The sequence below is a fragment of the Strix aluco genome, chromosome 8 (assembly GCF_031877795.1).
Source record: "Strix aluco isolate bStrAlu1 chromosome 8, bStrAlu1.hap1, whole genome shotgun sequence".
Classification (NCBI taxonomy): domain Eukaryota; kingdom Metazoa; phylum Chordata; class Aves; order Strigiformes; family Strigidae; genus Strix; species Strix aluco.
The window spans coordinates 13,049,023-13,072,427 of NC_133938.1; the positions used below are offsets into that span (position 1 = coordinate 13,049,023).

The following is a 23,405-nucleotide window of genomic DNA, read 5'->3' on the forward strand; positions in this document are numbered from 1 at the left end:
GAGAGATGGCTCTTGTCTCCTGCTCTGCTGCAGCAGCGTGGTGGGACTTCAAAGCACTGCCTAAAGAGCTAATGGCAGTAGCTAATACAGGACTGGTTTGTATCCCCCCTGAGAACTGCATTCTGCGTAAGTGGGGCCGAGGAGCCATAATTCTGGCTGTCTTGTTTTTGTATATTTAGGTTCCCATGGGCATCGCAGTGATAGAAACAGCCACAGTCATCATCATCATCGTAGCGCAGCCTGTTTTGCTCCAGTCAGCAGAACAATGCACCAGGTTGTGACTTGATTGCGTGGGGCTCTGGGGGAGCACACGCCATGCGCAGCCCCATGCCGCAGCGCTCGGGGCTGGGCAGGGAGCTGAGCAGCACGGTTCTGTGGGCAGGAGGAGCTGGGCAGCAGGATCCGCAGCCCTGGGCTGCTGAAGCCCCACAGCAGCTGCTGAGCCAGGAATGACTCACACAAAGCCTCTGTGGGTGCACCCACCATCGCTCTTAACTGTTTGTGTTCACTCACATAGAGAATAAAAAATATAGGAATTAATAGGAATGCTCCAACCCACATTTTGAGCACACAGCTCCCTCTCCTTTGCTTCTTCATGTCCTGTGTTCCCTGCTGTGTCTTGCTGGGGCTCAACTGCAAGCTGCTTGTCCCCACACACAGTGCAAGCATGAGGGCATCCAAGGAGGCTTGTGATGTTCACCATCAATACTTCTTGGAGGTATTTGCAGAAAGGAGGCCACTATGTTCTCTGTCCACTATCTTGGAGCAGTTTACTGCATATCTCTGCTTCCCTCCTGGTTATATCTCTCCCTTCAAGGGAGGTCAGTTGCTCCTGGCTATCTGGGACAAACATTGCAGCCCCTCACCATGGGACCTGCCCCACTGTTGCTCTCCCCTGCCCTGGTGCCCCTTGGACCTGCCAGGCAGGTGCAGGAGCTGCCACGAGTTCTCTTATTCCTCAATTTCCATTTTTTCCCCACCCACCATGGGTCTCAGGACATGCGCTGTGTTGCTGACTGTGCCAGTGGAGAACCTCAGAAGCAGTGAAGATGCCAGGCAGGTTGGGGAGGACAGCAGCCACTGGGGAGCAGGCAGTGTCCTCTGCCAGCCTGCAGCCCCAACAGGCAGGCAAAGCCCAGCCCTGGCTGGAGCTAAAACACAGCCTCATTTCACAGCAAAACAATCCCTCTTTGTGCGGCCTGTTCTCCCAGAACAATCCTCTGCTCTGACAATGTCCTTTCTGTGGCTTAGTCCCTGCAGAGCAACCAGCAGCGTGCTCAGCCTGATGCCTGGCAGCTTGCACCAGTGCCTGCTACAGCTCTGCTGCCCTATGGCCAAGGTGCAGCACCTGGGACCCCTGGCCCCAGCAGCCTCTGCTCAGGACTCTGTGGCCACTCCAGGTAAAGGCAAAGTCTTCCCAGAAAAGTACCCATCAAAGCCTGAAGCACTTGGGAGGGGGTTTTCTTCTGGTTTTGTTCATTCCATGGAGCTGCATGGTGCTGCTGCACCACACATTAGGAGGGCAGCCCTGGGATGCAGTTGTGGAGCGTGGCATGTGGGTGTCGAGTCACCACATCTGACTGTAATCCCAGCTGCCTGCTAGGGGTGGAGAAGTCACCCGGCTTTGCCAGGCTGCTCTCTCAGGCTCCAGGCAGTCTAGGACAGGTTGCTGGAGCTGATCAATTCCTGTGGGCTCTAAATCATGGAGATAAAATGAAATGGCTTTAGATGGAAAGGGAGATTCTGGGGATGAGTAGGACCAGGGCTTTCCCATCACCTGCATTTTCTTTCTTCATGAGCTTTGAGACAGCCTTGAAAGCTCCCTGAGAAGGGACAGTTTTCAGGTCCCTACCAGAGACAGAGCTCAGAGAGCTGCTGTGGTCTCCTGCCATGGCACACTGCATGTGGACAGTCACAAACACTTGCACTGGTGACCAAGGACTCCTGTTGTGCTGCATGTGTTGAAGCCCCCAAACCTCCTGACTCTTCCCAGCCTCCCACCAGTCCATGCTGGGCTTTGAGCTGTGCCTGCTGCCATGCAGAGGCACTGAAGAATGGGCTTCTTCAGGCTTTTAGTCACCTTGGGCCCCTTGCTCCATCCACAGCTCTGCTGCCTGTTCCCCACCCAGATTTGTGTGGATTTGGAACAAGCACTGCTGTTCCATAAGGTTATCCTATAGGCCACAGGAACAAATGGGGATGCTTTAGCAGGTCCAGAGAGGGCTGAGACTTCTGCCATGTCTGTGGAGGACCTCAGGGTGTCATGCATTGCCCTGGTGATGTTGCCAGCCCACAGAGGTGTGTCTCAGGGCTCACGCCAGAGAGGCTGCTGGCTTTTATGCAGCTGATAAAGAATTCTTGTGCAGGAAACCCCAGTCATGCGTGCTGTCTGCCCCACTGGCAGGCAAAGTCCAGCAATTAAACACACCGGGGTGAAAGTGTGCCATCAAAGCATCTGTGCTCCACACATCACCACGGTGCCTTGCAAGCTTCTGGGTGATGCACACCATGAGATAAAAGGGAAGGTAGAAGCCTTTTTCCAGGTGATGTCTTAAAGTAAAACTACAGCATCATGTTACAGCAGGGATTTCAGCAAGGTGATTTCGTGCCTGCTGGCTACAGAAATGTTGTGAGTTGTTTCCTGGTAGCTTGAGGGGCTTCTAGGGACTTTGGATTCTGGGACTGAAGGTATTTCTTCAGGCTGAAGGGGAAGAGGGCAACACTGACAGCGATGGGGTAATTGGCCTTTACTGCCAGGGTGATGTAATCAGCACAAATAACAGACAAAAGTTTGCACAAGATGAGTCACTTAATGTTGATATCAACCGTGGAAGGAGGCAGCACATCAGTCTGAGCGTAGCAAACCATGCGGGCTCGGGCATGGCCTATCTGCCCATCTCTATTTGTTGAAATCACAAGCTGACATTATGGCATTTAATGGTCTTTCAGGCTCTGAGTAGTGTCATCTGTGTCCACTTTTAGTGGCCGTGAAAGCCTTGTTTTATTCTCTCAGTATAGAGAGAGGCGGTATAGGAGCATTTCCTGGATGTTTTGCGGTTGCCAGCGTAATCAGCTTGCCATTCTTTGTCATGGAGTCAGAGAAAGTGTGCAGCAATGATGTGTGGTTGATAGTGCTTTAGGGTCCAACCTCTGGAGAAAGGGAGAAGGGTTAAACAACATTAGAGAGCCAATTTACATTCGGTGTTTTTACCTGATCACATGCAAAATCGCTGGCTTTTCAGGATTAAAAAGAAAAGGATGGGAGGATCTGGAAATCACTCCCCAAGTGTAACAAGGTAGGTGAATTTGCTAACTATGTATGTCAAATACATTACTGAAAAATTACAGGGCCAAGTGCACATGTGTTTAATGTCACTAAATTCATTTGGTCTTTTTATTATCTTTTAGATTTTTCAAGTTGAATAATGACAATGTTTTTGCCACATAAGAAGTTCACTATTCAATTTTTCAGTATTTAAAAAAATGAATTAATAGTTATAAAACCAGTGAATAAGAGAATATAAACTGGCTGTGTAAATCAGACATCATCAAAAAGATATTTTAGTTCCCTAGAAAGCCAGGATTTTGAGAATTTCTGTCTCTGTCAGAAAAACTGAGAAACTTAGCACCTGGAGGGGCTGAAATCCCCTTTTTCCCCACCCAGCTGCATGGTGATCCTAAAACACTCTTTAAGACCGGCACCAGAAAAAGTGCAACACTGAGAAACTGCACCAGCATTTCTCATCACATGCAGAAGAAATCATCATTACTAATCCCTAAGGTCATAACCTTTAATGGAACTTCATTCCTTATTCATTGCTTAGTTCCTCCAGACTTTCCCATCTGCTAATCTGATAATCCTCTGCATTGCTGATGGCTTCCATCTTTGTGCCTTCAGTAAGTTACATTAGTGCATGCCTGCTTTTTGCACCAAGACAGAGCAACAAGGAGAAAGAGAGGTGCACCTGGCTCTGCAAGAAGCAAGGAGAAAGCAGAAGACAAGGACTGGAAGGAACAACAAAAAGGAGGAGTGCAGAGACTCACACACACCTCCATCTGGTCGGATCTCCATGGTGAGAAGGATCAGCAAGACCCTCACTAAAGCTACAGTGGAAATCGTGTGTTGTTCTCCAGGATAAGCAATGGAAGAAGGAGCTTAAATTCTCCCAAACTGGAGCCTGATGCAGCCCAGGCTGCTGGGACCAAGAGCACAGCAGCCAGGTTGTTTCCTGAATTGCAGGTGAAGAGTTAATGACCTGTAGGGCTTTGTCTGCTGCAGGAGTGGTTGGTGCAGGAAGGACACCCTTGTGCAGGCCTGTGACACCATCATCTCTGGTTCAGCACTCTAGACTGCAGTCAGAGCAACAGGCCTAGCTGCCTGCAAACAGCTTCTCTCCCAGATTTCAGGTCACACAGGCAAGACTGAAGATGGAAGATTATCCATTTATAAAAGTCTCTCTCCAGACATTCTGAGAACATCGGGCTGTACACAACAGATCACATCACTCTGGCCTTGTCTCCCTCACCCCCACCTCCCTTATTTTTGAGGGATTTTCTCTGTTATGTTTGCTGGTGCTACCGTGCTTCCAAAGAGGCTGGAAGGCAGAAACACAAATCCACCACAGGGAGCAAATTAGTCAAGTCTTTGCTGGAGGCTTGTCCCCAAGGGTTAGGAGGGGACTCTGCATCACCCCCTTGGCCAGCCATAACTGGGCCAGCACTGCACTGAATCCACTTGCTCGCAGCCCAGGTGCTTCAGCAGATCAGAGTCCTCGCACCAGCTGGAGCTCCTGCCCAGGCTGCTGCAGCTCTGGGGATGTGGTGGGAAGGGGGAACACTGACGAGCTGCAGACACCTGCTGAGCATGAGAAGTGAAAAAAGGCAGACATGCAGACAAAGATAACGCATCAAGGCAAGTGAGTGTGAAAAGAAAAACCAACTAATAGAGGAGAAACGGGAAAATATATTTGTTGTGTTGGAGAATTAAGGAGAGACACAGAAAGATGCGGTAGCAAGTGAAAACTAAAGAGCAAATACCACACAGGAGTAATGGTGAAGACAGCAGACACAATAGGGAAGTAGAGTGCAGGGCTAAGAGAGAGATAAAAATTGCATTCAGAGCAGAAGAAAAGACAGTGACCTGGAAATTTATTCCAATAGCAGGAAGAGGCCGGGCTGTGCAATTTGGGGCTCATTGTTAGAGCCTGACAAGCCTGCCAGCAAGGGTGGATCCAGAGGACAGAAAGAATGCTTGGATAAAGCTATGAGATGTGGGATACAAGGTGGAAAATATCTAGTAGGGAGTGTGAAGGAATCCACTGGTGACCTCTCATTTTATGACAAACAACATAGCAACTGAATTGGACCACGAATCAACTAAAAATAGAGTAATAGTGCAAAATAAAAGGAGGACAAAAAAGAAGAATAGCAAACAAGACTGATGCCTATACTTAACCAGGGAGAAAGAGTGATCCAGACAGCTGCAGGCCTGCCAGTCTGATGTTAATAGTATTCAGTTAACGAGTAACGCAGCACATGGACAGGAAATTGGAAGTGGGATAAAATATAGTCTATTATGTCTGACTAACCTGATGATAGTTAAAAACCCTTTCTATAAAGCTATAGGCCCTGTGTATACTCCAGGGAAGGAGTTGGGAACTTTGGTAGATGTTGGGGCAGAAATGAGCACAGGAATTTCATGTGGGAAGGAGTGGTTAAGGTCAAGATGAAAGCAGAGCCTGGTGAAAAGGAGCATATCAGGACACGCAGAAGGTTACTACTGAGGTACTTTGTGGATGTTTGTATAAACTGATTTCCATAAAGACTGGCACAAATATTGGGTGTAATCTGATGAAATCAGAATGTTGTCGTGCATTGGCACTGTAGGGGAAAGTAAAGGAATGCTGTAGCACCAAAAAAAGGCATGCCAGTCACCAGGAGTGCAGTTCTTCATTCTGGGGACTTTGTGAGCTGCACGCACCTGAAGGAGTTACAGGAATAACCAGCCACAGGGTGACTCTGAGCTGTCACTGCAAAGGGGACCGAGAAGGGCGAAGGCAGCCTGGCTGTATCCAGATGGGGAATTCTCACCAGGTGAGCACAAAATCTGGTCACCCATCTTCAGGAGAGGGAATCTGCACAGCAGCATAGCCAGAAGAGTTACCATGGCATTAGGTGCAGGGACAGACTGGGTAGTAAGAAAACGCTGGAAAAACTTGTTTAGTCTTCCATGTAATGGTTGAGAGGAAGATGATTGCTGTCTACAAATACATTGGAGCATAAATACCAAGGCAAGGACCTATGTGAGATAAAAGACAGCATTGGCACAGGAACAAATGGATATTAACTGGCCGTGCATCAAATTAAGCTGGAAATGAGAAGATGATTCCTAACAATTAGAATAGTGAACCCTGAAATTGCCTTCAGATCAGATGAGCACGAGACAAAGCCCAGCCACTTTTTAAGATGAAGCTTGATAAGTCTGTGAAGACAACACAGGATGAAGTGGTGCCGAAAACAGCGCGCAGTCAGACTTAACGTCTCTGTGGTGTCCTTCTGTCCTGTATTTCCAAATGCTCATGGTAGCTGTTGTGGTGTCACTGGCAAACAAATGAGCACATGTGCCACTTGTTTATTGATCTGTAGTTGGTTGTTTCCTAAAAGTGTAAGACTGGAAGAGTCCACCTTAAACCATCCAAGCTGAGGGACTCCCGCTGACACTGAGCTCTCCTGAAGGTACGTGCACCATCACCTGTGAGTGACCAGGATGCTGTGCCTTGGCTGCAGACAATCACCCAGGCTTTGCCTGGCCTCTGCCCACTGTGCTGCTGGGGTGGACCATGCCCACCCTGCAGGAACCCACAGGACTGGGACTCCCATTTGAAATAGATGTCAAGATGGCATTGGACTGCAACAGGACAGGGTCCACCTCACGAGCACCAGAGAAAGTGGAGGTTGGTGTGAGAGCAATGCCAGGGCCCTCTTTCTGCCATGCAGGGTCCCTCATGCCCTCATCACCACCCTCAAGCCGACCCTCCACACCCCACCCAGACCCTGTCCAAACCCTCAGCCTTTTCCCAGCCATCTTCCATTTTTTCCCTCCTGTCGCTGCCCCTCCACCCCCTCGGCCTCCCCTGAGAGCTGCCTCGCCCCTAAAAATCAGGTAAACCCGCCCCAAAACCCAGCACCCACCGCCCCAGACTGTCGGGGCACTGCGCGGCCCCGGCCCCTGAGGCGCTGCCGGCGTGGGCGTGGCTACGGAATGGGCGGGCCGCGGCGCCAGCACCGATTGGCCTCAGGGGGAGATCTCCGCCCTTCGGGGCGGATCTCTCTCCCTGAGGCCAATCGGCAGCGGCGAGGGGGGCAGGGCAGCCCTATTTAAGGGCGGGGCCAGCGGTGGTGGCGGGCAGAGCGGGGTGAGGCGAGCGGTGAGTGTGTGCGGCTGCTGCGTACGCGGTGGGGTGGGGGGTGTCCAGCCCTGCCGGGGGCTGGGCTGGGGGCGCCTGGTCTTCCTCAGGGGTCCTTTTGGATTTTTGGGGAGAGTTGGGAGGAGGTGTCTTGGGTTAGTGTGTGCTGGAAGGGCTTTTGGGGTTGTTTGCTGAAGGCTGTTGCAGAGCAGGGGAGAGCTAAGCCCGTGGTGGGGTTTAGCTGTTCTGGTGCTGAAGCTTTGCCTGCCAGGGGTGGTGGGCCCTGCCCTGGGGAGGCCATGTGCCAGCTTGGCACCTGCTAAATAGCCTGTAGGAGTGGAAGAGGCTGGAGGAGGCTCGTGTGTGTGTCTGTGTCCCTGTCGCCTGGGATGCTCTGGGGCGTGGGAGGAGGCGGGTGGTGTTCCCCTCACCCGAGCAGTGAAGGGATGAGTCTGGGGAGGCTGTGGCCTGATGGGCGGGATGGGTGTTGCGACATGCCCTTGGCAGGTGGCGAGGCTGGGTGTGGCTGCCACCAGGCAGGAAGGCGCTAGCAGAGGCTGTCACCCCTCTGGAGGTGATAACTACAACAGCAGTGTGGATCCTTGTGACAGGCCAGTGGTGGGCAAAACTGTGTCAGGAGGAAGATAAGCAGAGTCCAACTTGGGTTGTTGAAGAGTTTTTTAGGACCAGCTGGGTCCTGATGCTGTGAGGAGCTGCCATGCTCCCGAGAACCCCAGCTCATGGTGTGGTGCCGCTGCCCCAGAGCATGGGGTGCCCAGGGGAGGGTGTAATTCCCTCCCCACAGCCGGGCTGCTCTCCTTGGGGCAGCTGTATGCCAGAGCAGTCTGCTCTGTACTGTCTCGGTTCAGTGCTTGGGATGTTTTCGCAGCCTGCCGGGAGGAAGGACTGTCTCCTTGCTGGTTGTGTGCCAGGGCACAAGCACCCTGGCCTCGGGCCCGGCAGGTCTTTGCCCGGCGGCTGTGCCGGAGGCAGGGTCCCGGCACTGCTGGGGCTTCCTCCCAGCTGCTGGCAGAGATGGGCCCTGAGCCAGGCGCTTGTTTCCTCTCCTCTTGTTTCTGCACAACTTGACGGGAGAGGATCAGCGCTGCTGTGCTGGCGCTGGAGGGGCTGGGGGCAGCTGCTGTGGCTCCAGCCGGCAGCAGGGCAGGCCGCGGCCGGGGCTCGCTGGGAGGTGGCTTAACCCGTCGCCCCCCGCCCCCGTCACCTCGGCGGCGGTGCGGGGCCGCCCGGGTGTGTCGCAGAGGCCCTTCCCCGGGCCCGGCCGTGCAGGCCCCGTTGGCGGCAGTGCCGGCGCTCGGCCGGGCCGCGGCACCGCGCTTCCGGGGCCCGGGGCGGCCGTAGGCCCCGGCGGCGCCCCACCCCGCGGCCGCGCCGGGAGCCGCCCGCGCTGCCCGCTGCCGGCCGGGGGGGCGGTGGGAGGGGGTCCCTGCGGGGCTCAGCGCTCCCGACGGCCAGCAGCGGGATGGGGGGCTCGGGGCCTGTGCGGGAGCCGCCTCGGGGGGGAGATGGGGGGGTAAGGCCCGTGTGGGGTGCTGCCAGGGGATCCCGGCTGCGCTCGGCTCCCTGACACCCTCCGTCGTGGTGCGGCTGCTGGCTTCAGCCCTGGCTGAAAGCCGCGGGGATGCTGAATAGCTGAGGAGGGCTGTGGTCTGCTGGGGCTTCACTGCAACAGGGCGAGAGCAGCGTCCGGCAGCACTGGCTGCTCGGTGGCTGAGGAGCTTTCTCCTACACAGCCCTCAGCATCAATGTACCATTGAGATGGCTCTTCCCTCCTCCTCCGGGCAGGGTGGCAGTACCAGGCCTCCCCCGCCGCTGTGACACAATGTTAGCTTTGAGTGCTGGCTGGTGTAGGTGCTTGGCCTCCCTCTGGCCCTTGCTCTGGAACGCCGGTGGGAGGAGGAGGGGGTCACTGTCACCCTCCTGGTGGCAGCAGTAGCCTGGCTGCACACTTACCTCGGACTGGTGTGTGGTTATGCACAGGGGTCTGCACGTGCTGGGCAACTGCGGGTTTAATAACCATGGCCAAATGCTCATACGACCTTCCACAAGCAGTACAGGACTTGGTCTGTAGGTCTCTTATGTGGGCCTGTTCCTCTGTTGTAATGAAGGGGCAGTTGGGAAAGCTTCTTCTTTTTATCTCTGTAACAGGCTAAATGAGACAGCATAAATACATAGGCATTGCGACAGGAGGGGAGGCTTTGGGGGTGGCAGGCTGTATGCCTGTGTCCAGGCTGCTTCCTGCAGGGGGGCTGTCAGGTGCTTTCCCCGTGACTGATCACCTTGGTTCTGGAGTCCTAAAGGCAGGAAGAAGTGGGGCAAATACCCCTTTCTATGCTTGGTGGGCAGTGTGGGATAACACTGGGTGCTTTCCCTGCTAGTGCATTCCCTCAGAGCATCTCTTACCCTCTCAGAGGCCAGGACTGCCTTTGCAGCAGTGCATCCATCCTGCTGTGCTGCCCCAAATTGACCACCTTCTCTTCTGCCAGAATGCAGCCAGGGCAGATTCCTAGCTGGATGGAGCTGACCTTCCCCCCAGACCTGCTGGGCAGCTTCTTGAGGATGGTTTAGAGTCAAACAGTTGGCTGAGCCCTTGGGGCTTGACTGAGACAGCTGTGTCTTATCTCTTTCCTAGGAAACCCCTCTAGCTTGTGAGTGTGAGCTGCCCCTGGCAGCTTGTCCTGTGATAAGTAGCATGATGCCAGCTGTTGCAGTATCTACTTGCTGCGTCTCGCTGCGGGGATTGAGCCATGCCACCCACACAGCCTGGGCCTCTGTAGTTCTGCCCTGTGTTGTGTTCTTGGCTCTCTTTTCTGAAAGTGTTAGATAGGGGGGGATTATATGGTCCTCCAAGGCAGAAATGTAGTCAGAAAGTAATGTTAAAACTGAGGCTAGGGTGGTAAAAACTCACTCTGACCTAGAGGTGTCTCACACCATGTTTTGGAGGTGAAAATAAGTGAGCTTATTTAAGTTGCTTAGTGTCTCTGTTCTCTCCTGGTGGAGAAAAGCTTTACATCTCCAAGAAGCTCTGAACCTGGCATCAGAAGCAGGTGCATTGCTGTGTGCTTGGCTTGACGCTGTCCTTGAAGGTTGTGGGTGAACACTTTCCCCTTTCCTGCTGGGATTACAGCACAGTCAACACTCAGGCTGAGATTCTTCCTTTAGGAAGAAGCTTACAGGAGATATTGGGAGTGGTGTCTGTGATGGCCCAAGAGATCTTTTGTGTTTCTGTGCTTTTGTATTGGATTTGTGCTAGTGTGTGCCCTACTGGCTGTCAGATGGTGGGAATACTTGTGCTGGAAAGTCTGGTTCTTGCCAGTCAAACAGGTGAGGCAGCCTGGGCTGCTGCAGGGAGGAGCTGGTCCCCAGGAGCCAGAGCTCTTCCTTGCAGGAGTTGTGGAGCTGCTGTTGCTCAGAGATGACAAGTTGCAGCTCCCACAGCCAGCTTCCCATTAGCAGGCCTGTGTCTTGAAGCTATCTGAGACTTTAGTTGCATGGTGGAGGTGGTAACTGGGCCTGATGGTTCTTGATTTGCTTTAGTGTCTCACAGGGTATTTAATTTCTGGTTGATTCTTCCCTGTGGGATGGATCAGGGTGGTAAGCTGTCACTGTAGTAGCAAGTTCTCCGGCTTTGCTGCAAGGAGTGCTCTTACCCTGTGGATCAGATCAGCTAGCTTGTTCTCATGGTTTGTTAATAGATTTGCTCTGTATACATGCAGATTTTTATCTTGCTGCTTCTGCTTAACCCTAAGTGACTTTCCCTGTCTGTACAGGACCAGCAGTAGGAGCAACAGCCCTGGCTTTCAGTGATCCATCTACACCTGTGTGGAGATAATAAGGCCTGATGCTTATTTTGTGCCTAGAGGGCTATGAACCCTGTTAAAGGTGGTATCTATTAAGCCTTATGCCTGTTGGGATCTGTGGTGCATATACTGTGCTGCTGGAGTCTGACATCTCTAGCACTGTCAGAGAACATCCCTTTCCCTTGTTAGAAGGTGGTTGTGTGACTTGGTGTGGAGGGTAGGGGGGTCCAAAGCTGATGTCATGGTGAGTTCTAGGCAGTGACCCCTTGTCTCAATGAGATGTGGCTATGGGTTCACACTTTGGACTTCTTGAATGGTCCAGGTAGAGCTGTTGGAGGGATTTTAGGAGTCTTTCCTTTCTGCATCTTGCTTTGTAGACTTTTAATGTCCATCTTGTCTTGGTGTGCCTGTCCAATTAATGCACAGGCCTGGATGGGACAGAGCGCAGTAATCATTACACAGTAATGATTACAGACACTGCTTTCAGAACAGAGGTGAAGCCTTGTAGTGAGGCACTTGCATAATGATTAAAAACCACAGAGATGAATGCTCTGGTACAGTCTGTCCCACCTCCAGACAGGGGTGCTCTGTGTTTCTCTGCTAGAGGGTTTTAGGAGGCTTGACTTATTTCTAGAAGCAGGTTTTAGGAGTTGGCCTTGCTCGGTCTAGCCCTGCCCTCCTCTCTCACCTTCCTAGTTCTGTCCTTCCCAAGCGTGCTCTCCCGTGCACCCTGGGGGGCTGCTGGGTGGCATCGCTTCAGAGGGAGCCCAGCCATCTCACCCTCCTTTCCCCCTCACCTGGTGCTGCACAAGGGAGTGGACACAGCTCAGTGTGGTTAGCTTGGAAAGAAAATACCTTATTTTCCACTTCTGTAGGTATCTCACCCTCTGTTTCTCTTCTTCCTTCACTTTAGTCCTTTGTAGTAGGAGTCTGACACTCTGCTGTGTCAGACTTTCTGCCTAATGTTGCCTTTTTCCCTGCTTTTTCCCTGACTGCTCTCATCTGTACCGATATCAGTGCCGTGAATATGCAGCCACCAGCGTTGAGTGTGATAAGGAGTAAGCCTACTCTAACAGCTTGCCTAAGCAGTTTGGGGAGGTGCTGTCCCTGAAAAAACACTGTGTGCTGTGCATATAGACCTTTTACTGCAATGTGTGCTTCAATGTATGACCTTGAAGGCTGGTTACCTGCCTTGCTTTTTGTACAAGTTAGCAGTACCCTATTGCACTGGGCTTATTCCTTCCCCTGAAAGCTTGTGAGGTGCCACGCTGACTGCCTGGGCTCTGTGGAGTTTGCCTGCTAACCTGGGAGTGTCCTCTTGCTCTCCCTGCTTCCAGTAAGCATGGGACTGGGAGAGCTTAATCTCTGTTTGTAGGATGCTATCCAAAGGCCTCAGGGTTTTACAGCCACCGTGTGAGAGTGGTGGGGTATTAACACACACTTGGTGAAGATGGGGAAACTCTTCAACTTCAGACAGGTCACTTCCTGCCACTTGGAGCCAGTGTGCCAGGAGCAGCACCCAGCCAGCGTGACTCCCAGACCAGCTCTTGCAAAAGCTGTCACATATCACGGGTTTGAGAGTTTGCATCCCTTCTCTGGGAACACAGTTGTCCTATACTGACTTCAAACTGTGCTGATGCAGAGCATATGGTACCAGGCTGTTAGCCATGTCCTTTGACACTTGGCATGAAGTAGCTGAGCCAGAGGAAGTGACAAATCGATGTGATTCAAGTAGGAAAACTTTTCTGGTGGTGTTAGCATGAAGTTTCCTTGTAGACTCTGTAGTTATGTTGTGAGTTGAGAGTTCTGGGACTGGTTGTCCTCAAACTCTGATCAGAGTCTGTCCTGAATCCTCAGAGCCAAGGTGCCAGGCTAGGAGAGCTACTTCCCTGCTCTGCCCTAATCTGCTGGTAGGACTTTTCATGCTTAAACATAGCAGCTCATGCTCTCCTGCCAGGCTGGTCTTCTGTGCCTGGTGCACAGGAATCTCTTTAGGCTGTGACTTTTTTTGAGGGAAAAACATGACTTTAGTAGCATGTGGACAACAGTGCCTTAAGTGAGTCTTCAGTCAGATGGCTGAATCGTTAGCAGTAACGCAAGTGTACTTGAATACACTCTCCTGTTGAGTGCTTGGAACATGTGCTTGAGCTGGTGTCCTGAGATGCTGTGTGAAGCAAGTGTGCACTCTTTCGTTATAGGCCCCTCTCCCTTTCACCTGGACACAGAGTGGCAGAAGGAGGAGATTCAAATCCAGCTTTCTGTGCTGTGATCCCACTGCAGACTTGATAAAGAACAGGGTTTTGCTGATTAGGAATGGCCAGCCTCCTTCTCCCTCCTGTCTTGCTCTGACTGCCTTGCTGCTTGTGTGTTTTCAGGGCAGACATGTTCCTCATCTTGCTGGATTCACTTGTGCATAAGCTCAGGAAAGCTTCTCCTGGTGCTGTGACTAACAGTTCTTTGTGATGGTTTGAGGTGCCAGCCTCAGTGTGTGCTGTGCCTGGTCTGGGGCTACCAGACTGTGGGTTGGTCAGTCCCACTCTTCTGCAGTGGCAGCTGCTCCTTGCAGATGCTTCAGAACCACAGATCCCCGTAGCTCTGCTGGGAAATGTACTCCCTGGGTGCATGGAGCTGCATGCAGGTCTTGCTGGACCCCACAGTGACTTTCTGGAGCTCCAAGAAGCTGGGCAGGAGCTGTGGTGGGGAGCTGAGGGAGGAAGATGCCTCCTTCTGAGAGGCTGTGGAGCTCAGAGCTGCAGCAGGCCTTGCTGCCAGCTTGTAGGTCAGGGGTGTGGGTTGGTTTGATATCTGGCCAACTGGTTATCTCCTGACCTTTGAGGACTGCTACTCCCCTGGTAGCCCCCCAGGGGCCAGGCCTGCTTTAGCCAGTTCAGCAAGGGCCCTGTGCCAGCTATCCCTGGGGTAGCAGCTCTGTGGCCACCTACCAGCATGTATTGGTGCTGCCTGTAATTAAACTAGTGGGAAGATTAGGGTGGCTTGCTTTCACACTTATTACAGGACTGATTTCTGACTCAAACGCTGATGGAGTAGGAGTGTTGGATGGCTGGAGCTGTCTGTTGCTTGCAGATGGTTGCTGTGTGGGGAGAGATGTGCTCTGTGAGGCTGTTAACAAAACTTAACTGCATTGAGCTCTAGTCTCTGTCAGTGTCATGGTTCACAATGCTGTGGTCTGCTCTTGGGCTGCTGGGGCTGGTTATAAAGGGCCTTGCTGTTCTTGCTGAAGTTGCACTAATTAGCTGTATAGCTTGTTGGAAATATGCAGTGTACGTTGCTTGGCGTAAGCAAGTATCTAATCCTTGATGTTGGTTACTGAGGCGGAATGAGGCCTGATAATCTGGTTTGCAGATAGTGAGAACTTTCTCGCTGAGATGGGGAAGTGACACTGTTGATGAGAGGTGAAAGGAGATGTGTTGCAAGGTCTCTAGGCATTGTGCAGGGTGTGTTTGGGCTCCTCCAAAGTGGGGAGTGCCACCTGACCTCTTTGTAACAGCAGTGGGGTTCCCAGTGCTTTGGGATGCTCAGACCTGTTTGCATGATTTCTCTTCAACTGTTCAAGGCTCAACTTTGGGTCCCCCATCTCCTCCCAGCTCCTTGCTGAAGAGGATCAGGATCCAGGAGCAGTCAAAGGAAGAGTTAGTGTCTCCCCTGTGCAGAGAGGACAGATACCAACTACTGAGCTATGAACACCTGCAGTGTAGCATGGAGGGCAGTAAGAGCAGATGCCTGGCTGGATGGTGAACCCCTCAAAGTGCAGAGGGACATCAAATGCTGGTGTTCTGCCGAGAGGAAGTGGCAGAGGTGAGTCCACGTTCTCAGACACTTGCTGCTCTGTACTGGAAAACCCCTGCCTGCAGCAGAAAGGCTGGCATGGAGTCAGGCAGGCCAGTGCACTTCGCATCCTCCTGCTTAGTGATGGTAATGCTTGGGCCTGCTCCACAACTCCCCTTGGCAGCTCAACTGCCAACACTCCAAGGCCAGTAGCTGCCCCTTGGGAGACAGGATGGTGAGACATACCTGCATCTGCTCACTGAGCAGGGCGTCCTTCAGCTGCTGTCTAATGCAGGATCATGGAGCATGCCAGTGTGGATACCAGGTCTTGCAAAGACCTGAAGACCTCGGGGCTTCCTGGGAGATGTGGTTGCTCTGTTAGCTGAGTGCAGCAGGATGATGTTCTGCCTAGGGAAGCTGTGGAAAATGCATGTGTCCTTTTCATAAGGGCCTGTAGCATAATCCTGCTAGTTCTGCCCTGGTAGAAGTCCTGGTGCTTGCCCAGAGCCCAAGTTCAGGACAAGTTCAGTGCCTCCTGTCTCCCTGTGGGATGTTTGGCTGTAGGAGTGCTGGAGGTGCTTCACAAGACACAGCAGTAAGAAGAGGGACTTGTTGCTGTTCATGCTGGTGGGGATTTCTGTGCCAGTGCTGGGCTGAAGTACACTTTTCCCACTGCTTGGGGGGATAGTAATCTGGGTTTAGGCCTGCTGCCGGGATGACCCTTGTCTACTGTGTGCTCTGTGCAGCCTTCAGCAGGTCTGTCAGGGCAAAACTGCGGTGTGGGTCTTCTCACCCGAGTGTCCAGTGTCCTGGGACCCCAAATTGCTGGAACTGGAGTCCTAGTTGGCCAGTGGTGCTGGAGCCTTGCTGGCAGCAGGGTCAGTAATCTGTAGTGTCTGAGCTCAGGTGTTTCCCTGCAGTGTGAGATATAGCTCTGAGCTTGTGGTCAACTGATACTATCTTCTCATCCTAGTCTGCCCAAAATAGGCAAGTACTCTGTAGGAGTTTTGTCTCTGCCCTGGACCTGTAGTAAGGCTGACTCATTCAGCTTGATAAGATAAACACAGAGCTTGAATAGTCAGGTACCTGTACTGGGAACTAACTCTTGAGGGCTCCTCAATCTAGCAAATAAAGGTGTAGCTGGATGTAGTGGTTGAAAGCTGAAACTAGACAGACAAGTTTAGAGCTTGCTCTTAGCCATTAAAGCAACATAAAACTCAGCAGCTTTCAGGACTTATACTTACTGCGTTTCCCACAGCTGGAGCCTTGAGTAGCTCTCAAGGATGCTGTAGTTTCTGCTACACTTTTCTGGCCTCTGCTACATGTGGAGAGTGGATAATCTTGGCAGTGCCCAGGACCTTAAATATTGCTTGTAGTATCACTGTGATACAAGTGAGTATTGTTTTCCATTAAACCTTTTGAAACCTTGGGTTGGGAAGGTGAGCATCTCTTCTGCTGCTGGTGCCCCTGTGGTGTGGGGATCAGTCCTGAGGGGGCTTTGGCCTATTGCTGCAGCTGCCTCTGAGGTGGCATGAGGAACCACCTTTTGTGCTTGCTGAAGCACAGCAAAACTTCGGGGCTCTGTCCTTGGGGTGCATGCCTGTGCGGGCTGCTCTGGAGCCTTGCTTGGAGAAATGGCTACTTTGTGGAGTGGGGGTGAAGGGGGAGACCTGTTCCACCCCACTGCTGTTGCAAAGAGGTCAGGTGGCACTCCCCACTTTGGAGGAGCACGGATGGTATGACTGGGCAGGCACAGAGCCAGCACTGTTGCTGCACAAGTGATTTGCAGAGACTGGTGAGCCAGGATGGTGTGTGCCAGGCTCCTGTGAAGATTGACGCCACCAAAGCCTTGGTAGCACTGCACATGTAGTGTCTGCTGCTGTCCTGCCTGCCTCCCAGCTAGAGCAAAGGGGACTTTGCTGAGCTCTTTCTCTTCCAGCAAAGCTGAAGGAGCAATGCTGGTGCTGCCTGGTGAGGGCTTGAGGTGGCAGTGGCTGCTGGATACTCCCAGCTGGGACCTTACTGTGAAGGTTACTCTGACTTCAGCCTCCTGGCTGCTGGTCTGGGAGAGGCTGTGTGCTTCCTGGTGGCAGCAGCAATAAACCTCCTGGGGAGACTGGGCTGGGGACCTGTTTCCCTGGGCCTGTACGTGGGCAGCTATTCATGTGCGCCTTTGTGGAGGAATGGGTAGGTGGAGTGTCTGGTAGCAGCTGTGGGGAATGCCTCCCTCGCAGGTGGGTGAGTCAGATGAGGCTGGGCCTGTGCTCTGCCTCCCTTTCTGCTGCTCTGGTGTCCTGTGGGCTGGGGAGAGGTTGGGGAGCACAAGGGTCTGGGTGAAGGTGTTTCAAACTTGCCTGCAGCAGCAAGAGCCTGGGCCCTTCCTGATTTTTCTGGAGATCATCTGTCTGGATTGCTGTCTGGTGTGTGCTCATACAGAGGCTGAGCAAGTGTGGGGAGTGCCAGTCCTTCTCCTGCAGCTTTCTCTACTACCTGGGGATACTGTCCGCTGTCTGGAAGGGGAGTGGAAATGTCACTGCCAAGCAGGATGCACCTAGCCTCTGAGGTGCTGGGTTATGGGGTGGTAGTTCTTGTCAGGAAGGTTTTGTGCAAGGATGTGAAACCAGGAACTCTGACACCAGAAACTGTTGTTTGTTTCTGAACCGATGGCTTTCCTTCCCCATGCAGTGGGTCTGCCAGTGATGCTGCTGCTTCTTTGGCAGAGAACAGTGGCAGGAGCCCAAAGCTGCTCATAAAAGCACTGCTCTGTGGAGTGTGGGCCAGCTCTGCATCTCCCTTGGAGATGTTGCAACAGGGTCAGGCAGAGCAGTGTGCTGGGTGGGTATGGGTGGCAAGGCTGGTGGCAACATCATGATTGTGGATGATAATGCTTGAGCCTGTACAGCAGGAGGCTGGAGATACAGTGCTGAGGTTGGAAGCTTTCCTAGATGGCTTGAAATGTTAGGATCCTGCCTTGGAAGGACTGCTGGTGGATGATGGGGTTCCCAGCAGAGCAGGGGAGATGGGGCCAGGCTCAGTGAGGAGAAGTGGGGAGCACGTGGCTCAGCTGGAAAGTGGATGCTTGTGTGTGATCAGCTGAGAGCAATGCTGGCCAGATACACATGACTCTACCTCTGAAACTGTGCTTGAAATTTGCTGATCTGCTGGGCTGTGCTCTGCAGGCTGACCTCCTGGGAAAACAGCTGCCTGATCTGCCCTTCCTTTCCCCACAGAGATACTGCCACCACCATGGAGGGGATTGTGACCATGTATCAGGACTTCATGAAGAAAGCAGGTGAGTGTTTGGCTCTGCCCTGCTGCAGGGCAGGTGGCATTGCATGCCTTACTGCCACAGGTGCAGGGGGGTGATCTGTCATCCATGAAGCAGCCTGGGTCTAGCTGCATCCTGTCTCTGCCCTGACACAGATGCAGCTCTGTTTTTTTGGACTGCTGTCTTGTCTTAGTGCCCGTGCAGGCCCTTTTGGGGCACTCGTGCTCTCCTGGGCAGATCTCCAGGCTGCCCTGCAGTGTGGCCTCAGGCTGTACCTTACTGAGTTTGGCTGGCTTCACCAGCCTCTGCTCCCAGACTGCCCCCCTACCTGCACTCCTGTCCTAGGAGAACAGGATTGCCCTGTACTTGCCTCTGCTCTGGCATCAGATTGGGGTGAGGATGCTAACTGCTCTGCACTGCGGCTCTCTCTGCAGACCCCCGCATCGCTGATTATCCACTGATGCAGTCCCCGTTCCTTGTGATGGGCATCCTTCTGGCATATGTCTACTTTGTACTATCCTTGGGTCCCCGGCTAATGGCCAACAGGAAGCCTTTAAACCTGAAGAAGTTCATGGTGCTATACAACTTCTTTCTGGTGGGACTCTCACTTTACATAGTCTATGAGGTGAGTTATAGGCTGTAGTAGCCTGGCATATATAAAGCAGCGTATGCAGGCTGTATGGGTAATAGGGAGCCCTTTTGCAGGCTGTTCCCTGCCCGTGCAGTGGGTGATGTGTTGGACCTCATCCTGATGATGCTCTTGTTGCAGTTCCTGATGGCAGGGTGGCTTACTGGGTACACCTGGCGATGTGACCCTGTGGACTTCTCACAGGACCCCAAGGCCCTCAGGGTGAGTTCTCATCCCTCTCCTGATAAATGGGGATGGCCTTTAGCGCTTCTGTTTGGACAGAAAGGTCACAGCTACCTGCCTCTCCTGTGGCAGAGGACTTAGTCCTGGCTCTTGGTTTCATGCCAGGGTTGCTGTATGGAGACCCTTGGTCACTGGGTCTGTTCAGGCTGAGGTGGGTCTCTAATGTTAACCTGCTCTGTTACAGATGGTCAGTGTCGCTTGGCTCTTTGTCTTCTCCAAATTCATTGAACTGACAGACACGGTGAGTGAGTTACTGAGGAGGCCTTGTCGCTGCTTGCTGGGCAGGGAGTTGGGACCTTGTGTACTTGGGCTAGATGCTTTCTTCAGCCCTTCCAGTCTGACCTGGTAGCGCTTCTGTCTGGCATCACTGCCAAGGAGGCCACTCCGGGCTATTGCAGAGGCTGCTCTTGGCACGTTATAGCTCTGGAAGGTGTGGGGTGACCTAATGTGTGGTGGCAGTGAGCTTGGAAGGGGGTGGGGGGTGAAGTATCAATGAGATAAGACATTGAATTAGTGGTTCAGCCGGTTCTAGCTGCTCTCAGGACTGCAGGTCCTTGATGCTGTTGGGTTCTCATTGCAGGTTATCTTTGTCCTGCGGAAGAAGAATGAACAGGTCACATTTCTGCACCTCTTCCACCACTCAGTTCTGCCTTGGAGCTGGTGGTGGGGAGCCAAGTTTGGTCCAGGTAAGATGGAAACTGGGTGCACAACTTAGGGAAAGGGTGGGATTAGCCCCAGGATGCTGAGAAGGGCTTTTTGGCCCTGCTAGGCTCCTATGAGTTCCTTGTAGTACTGATTGTTGTGGAGGATTGACTTATGCTAATGAAAATCTGTCTTAACAGGGGGAATGGGCTCATTCCATGCCATGATCAATTCCATGGTGCATGTTGTCATGTACTTCTACTATGGGCTCTCAGCAGCAGGACCTGCCTTCCAGAAGTACCTTTGGTGGAAGAAGCACATCACAGCCATCCAGCTGGTGAGTCTGTGCTGTGGAGCAGAGCATGTGCCCTCAGCCCCTGATGTGAGGGGCAGGCCAGCCCTTGTACCTATGAAAGGTGCAGCCAGCAGCTGTAGCTGTCTCTTCTGTAGCCTCTCACTCTGGGTTTCTATCAGCTCTGGCACACTGTGGGTCTCTGATAGCCCTACACAGCCTGTTTGGGGTGTGGGTGCTGCTCAGCCTGCTGCCCCTGGGCTGCAGCTGTGTTGGGAGGGTGAGAGGCACATGCTGCCTAGAGACTTGTCTGCCTCTTCCAGCTGCTGCTGACTGTGCCTCACTGTAAGGGCCTCTACTTCAGAGTGGGAAAGGAGCCTGTTGGTTTTGTTTAGAAAGGAGGTTACTAGTGGGATCCCTGACCCTGCTCCCACAAATAACTTGTCCCTGCTCTGCCTTGCTCCCAGGCACAGTTCGTGATTGTCTCCGTCCACATATCCCAGTATTACTTCATGCCCAGCTGCCAGTACCAGTTCCCCATCTTCATCCACCTCATCTGGATTTATGGGACCATCTTCTTCATCCTCTTCTCCAACTTTTGGTACCAGTCCTACACCAAGGGCAAACGGTTGCCCAGGGTGGCTCAGCAAGCAGCCCAGCACAATGGTAGCAGCATCCATGAGAATGGCACAGTCACCAACGGCAAGGTCAAAGCCAACTAGAGGGCAAGGCCCTCCCAGAGCCAATGAGAGCCCCGGGGCAGAGGCAGCTGGGACCTGTTCCCCTGCTCCTGGGTGCCACTAGCCAAGTCAAGTGCCTACAGACTGTTGTACCCCTGTGCCCAGCCCTGCTGTCCTCTGTCTGCATGCCCAGCCCCTCTGCTCTGAGCAGCCGTGGGCAACTTCTCCAGTTCCTGGGAGGGCTCGTGCTGTTTCTCAGTGTTGCTGAGCAGAGAGGCAGCTGCCTGCATCACAGCTGTGGGGCTGCAGTCCCATTCCAGTGTTTCCAAAGGAACTTCCCCCAAGTGCCTACATCTGGCCCTTCTGCCTGGGGGCCATTTCCTTCTGAGTAGGACCAAAAGAAGAGACTGGTCCCTGTCCTGGTGCCCTCTCCTCTACCCTGTCTCATCACAGCCTGTGTGGATGAGCAGACTTGTCCCTGGCTGCCTGCTGCTGCCAGCTCAAGTGTGAGTGCTCCTGCTCTACCATGCCTTGTGCCACTTTGTTCCATGCCACAGTGCTGCATGTCCCTTCTGGTCCCTGTGTGTCCAGGTGTGGGGTCCTGCCCTGGCGTATGTGCTCAGGTGTGGCTGTGGAGAATGTAGGGGCAGCGCATATGGGGCTCGAGGGCCCAGCCCTGCCCAGTACAGTACACATGCCCTGTGCCTAGTACATAGCGGGGGTTGTGACAGCCTGAAATGCCTCACCCACATGCTGAGCCCAGGTTGCCTTGCCTTTCTGTGCCTAGGCTGGGTGCTCGGTGTGCGCTTGAGCCACACTTGCCTGATCCTGTATAGCAGCTGGAGGCTTGCTCTAGAGTGGGGGAGGCCAAGCTCAGCCTTGACTTGGACCACTTCCATTCCTGCAAACTCAAGACTTGAGCAATAATTGCCCCTAGAATCAGCTCCTGGGCTCTCCTGCTTGGGACCAGCCCTGCACTGGCCCAGCAGGAGCACAGCAGAGGATGGCTGTAGTGTGCCCTGCTGTGGTGTAACAGTGAGCACCTCTTGCCTCTGTGGATCTGACTGGGCCTGGGTGAAGGTGTACGCTGCCCTACAGCAGGGCAGTGCAGCAGCTCTCCTGGGCCTGGCGCCCATCACCTGCTCTGGCTGTAACCAAAACCATGCTGATGGCCTTGAGGATGAGGTGAAGGAGCCAGGCCCTGTCAGATTGGGCTGCTCTTCTATCACAAATAAACAGACAGAAGGAGAAATGGCTCTGCCCTCTTGTTTCCCTGGCTTGCTGTGTTCAGAAGCTGTTCCAGATGCTTGGTCCTGCCCAGTGTGGTTGGAGGCAGGGCTGGGAGAAGCAGCTGGCATAGCAGGTTTGTGTGTTGGGGGGAGAGGGTGATAGCAGTGTGCTGATGAAGCAGATGGCAGATTATTTCCAAGGGCTTTGGTAGATCCCTGCTCAGGGCAGGAAATGTGTTAAGGCTCCTGTTGTGAAAGTGGCTCCACCCTGTGAAAGAATGGCTGGGGTGGAGTGTGGGTGTGGACTGGGACCCAGGCCAGCAGCCCAGGAGGAGCTGCTGCTTTTCAGAAATCCTGGGGAGCTGAGGTGTGGCAGAGCAGGGAATAGAGACCCTGGAAACCCAGGTGATGGGTAGACAGCGGTCTCTTGCTTTCTGCATCTGCTGAAGCCAAAGCTGCTGCCATCTGTGATTGCCCCTGCAGCTTGGATTTGTGCAGAACGTAGCTCAGGTTGGTCAGAGGGAAGTTGATGTTGCTGCTGCTTTGCTCTTGCTACAGAACTGCATCTTGCCTGGCTGGGCTCTGTCTCCCTACCACCTGAGACAGCCTGGCTTCCCTTCAGTGCTGTTGGGGTGCAGTGCTGCCTTCCCCATCACCTTGTGACTGGGGCCCTCCCGACTGGAGAAGCCAGCCTAGTTTTGAGTCAAGCCTGGGAAGAGGGATGGGTAGCCAGCTGGGCGCTTGTGGCTGGGAGGAATGCATTAGACCAGCAGACCTCCAGAAGCTGAGTTTCAGTGTAGGTTTGGTTGGGGAGTGGATGTCCAGCCAAAGCCCTAGAGCAGGTCTTGGTGTGAGGGAAAGCTCTGCTGGCCCTTCCTAAGCTGCTCAACACCTCCTCAAGGCCATGCTCTGGAATGTAGGAAAACCTCTTTGTGTGACCTGAACTGGTGTCACCAATATACCGAACTGTAGTTGGCATCACCCCGTTTTACAGGTCTCTGCGCCCTTGTATGTATGAAGCCTTAAAATGGGATCTGGCTGCTGCACTGGGTAGTGTTCTTGCAGTTGTTGCTGCTTCTCTGTGGGCAAGGACTGGCAGGAGAGCTTGTTCTGGTCCCTGCTGAAGTGGCATGTAACATTATTTCAGTGCTCAGAATTCATGACTTCAGGAGCTGTAGGTGACAGTCTAGCTGAGATGGAGCTTTCCCTGTCTAGCCGCCTCCTCCCTGCACTGCCTTCCCCCCACTGACTCTTCATAAAGACAGTCCTCTCTTTTGCCCAAAATAGTAACAATACTTTAAGCTTCTTATGCTTGGCATTTCAAAGGAGGCTGTTCCCTATGTGTGCTCTACTCTCCCTTCCTCCAATTGTTCCTGTTAGCTATGATCTTTTTCTAGGGGCTGGCTGTGG

At 53.1% G+C, this 23,405-nt stretch overlaps 1 protein-coding gene across 2 annotated transcripts; it reads left to right on the plus strand.

The window, feature by feature from the left end:
* The first annotated feature begins 7,398 nt into the window (after nucleotides 1-7,398).
* On the plus strand, nucleotides 7,399-22,018 carry ELOVL1 (ELOVL fatty acid elongase 1). Of its 2 annotated transcripts, none has more exons than XM_074832251.1 (8): nucleotides 7,399-7,427; nucleotides 18,244-18,305; nucleotides 18,716-18,906; nucleotides 19,051-19,131; nucleotides 19,337-19,393; nucleotides 19,733-19,838; nucleotides 19,995-20,131; nucleotides 20,554-22,018. In XM_074832251.1, exons 2-8 carry the CDS (start codon nucleotides 18,260-18,262, stop codon nucleotides 20,806-20,808), a joined length of 873 nt encoding a protein of 290 aa, XP_074688352.1. In that variant the 5' UTR covers nucleotides 7,399-7,427; nucleotides 18,244-18,259; the 3' UTR covers nucleotides 20,809-22,018. The 2 variants fall into 2 exon arrangements, with proteins under 2 accessions (XP_074688352.1, XP_074688351.1); XM_074832250.1 differs by lacking the exon at nucleotides 7,399-7,427 and adding an exon at nucleotides 14,640-15,043.
* The last annotated feature ends 1,387 nt before the right edge of the window (nucleotides 22,019-23,405 follow it).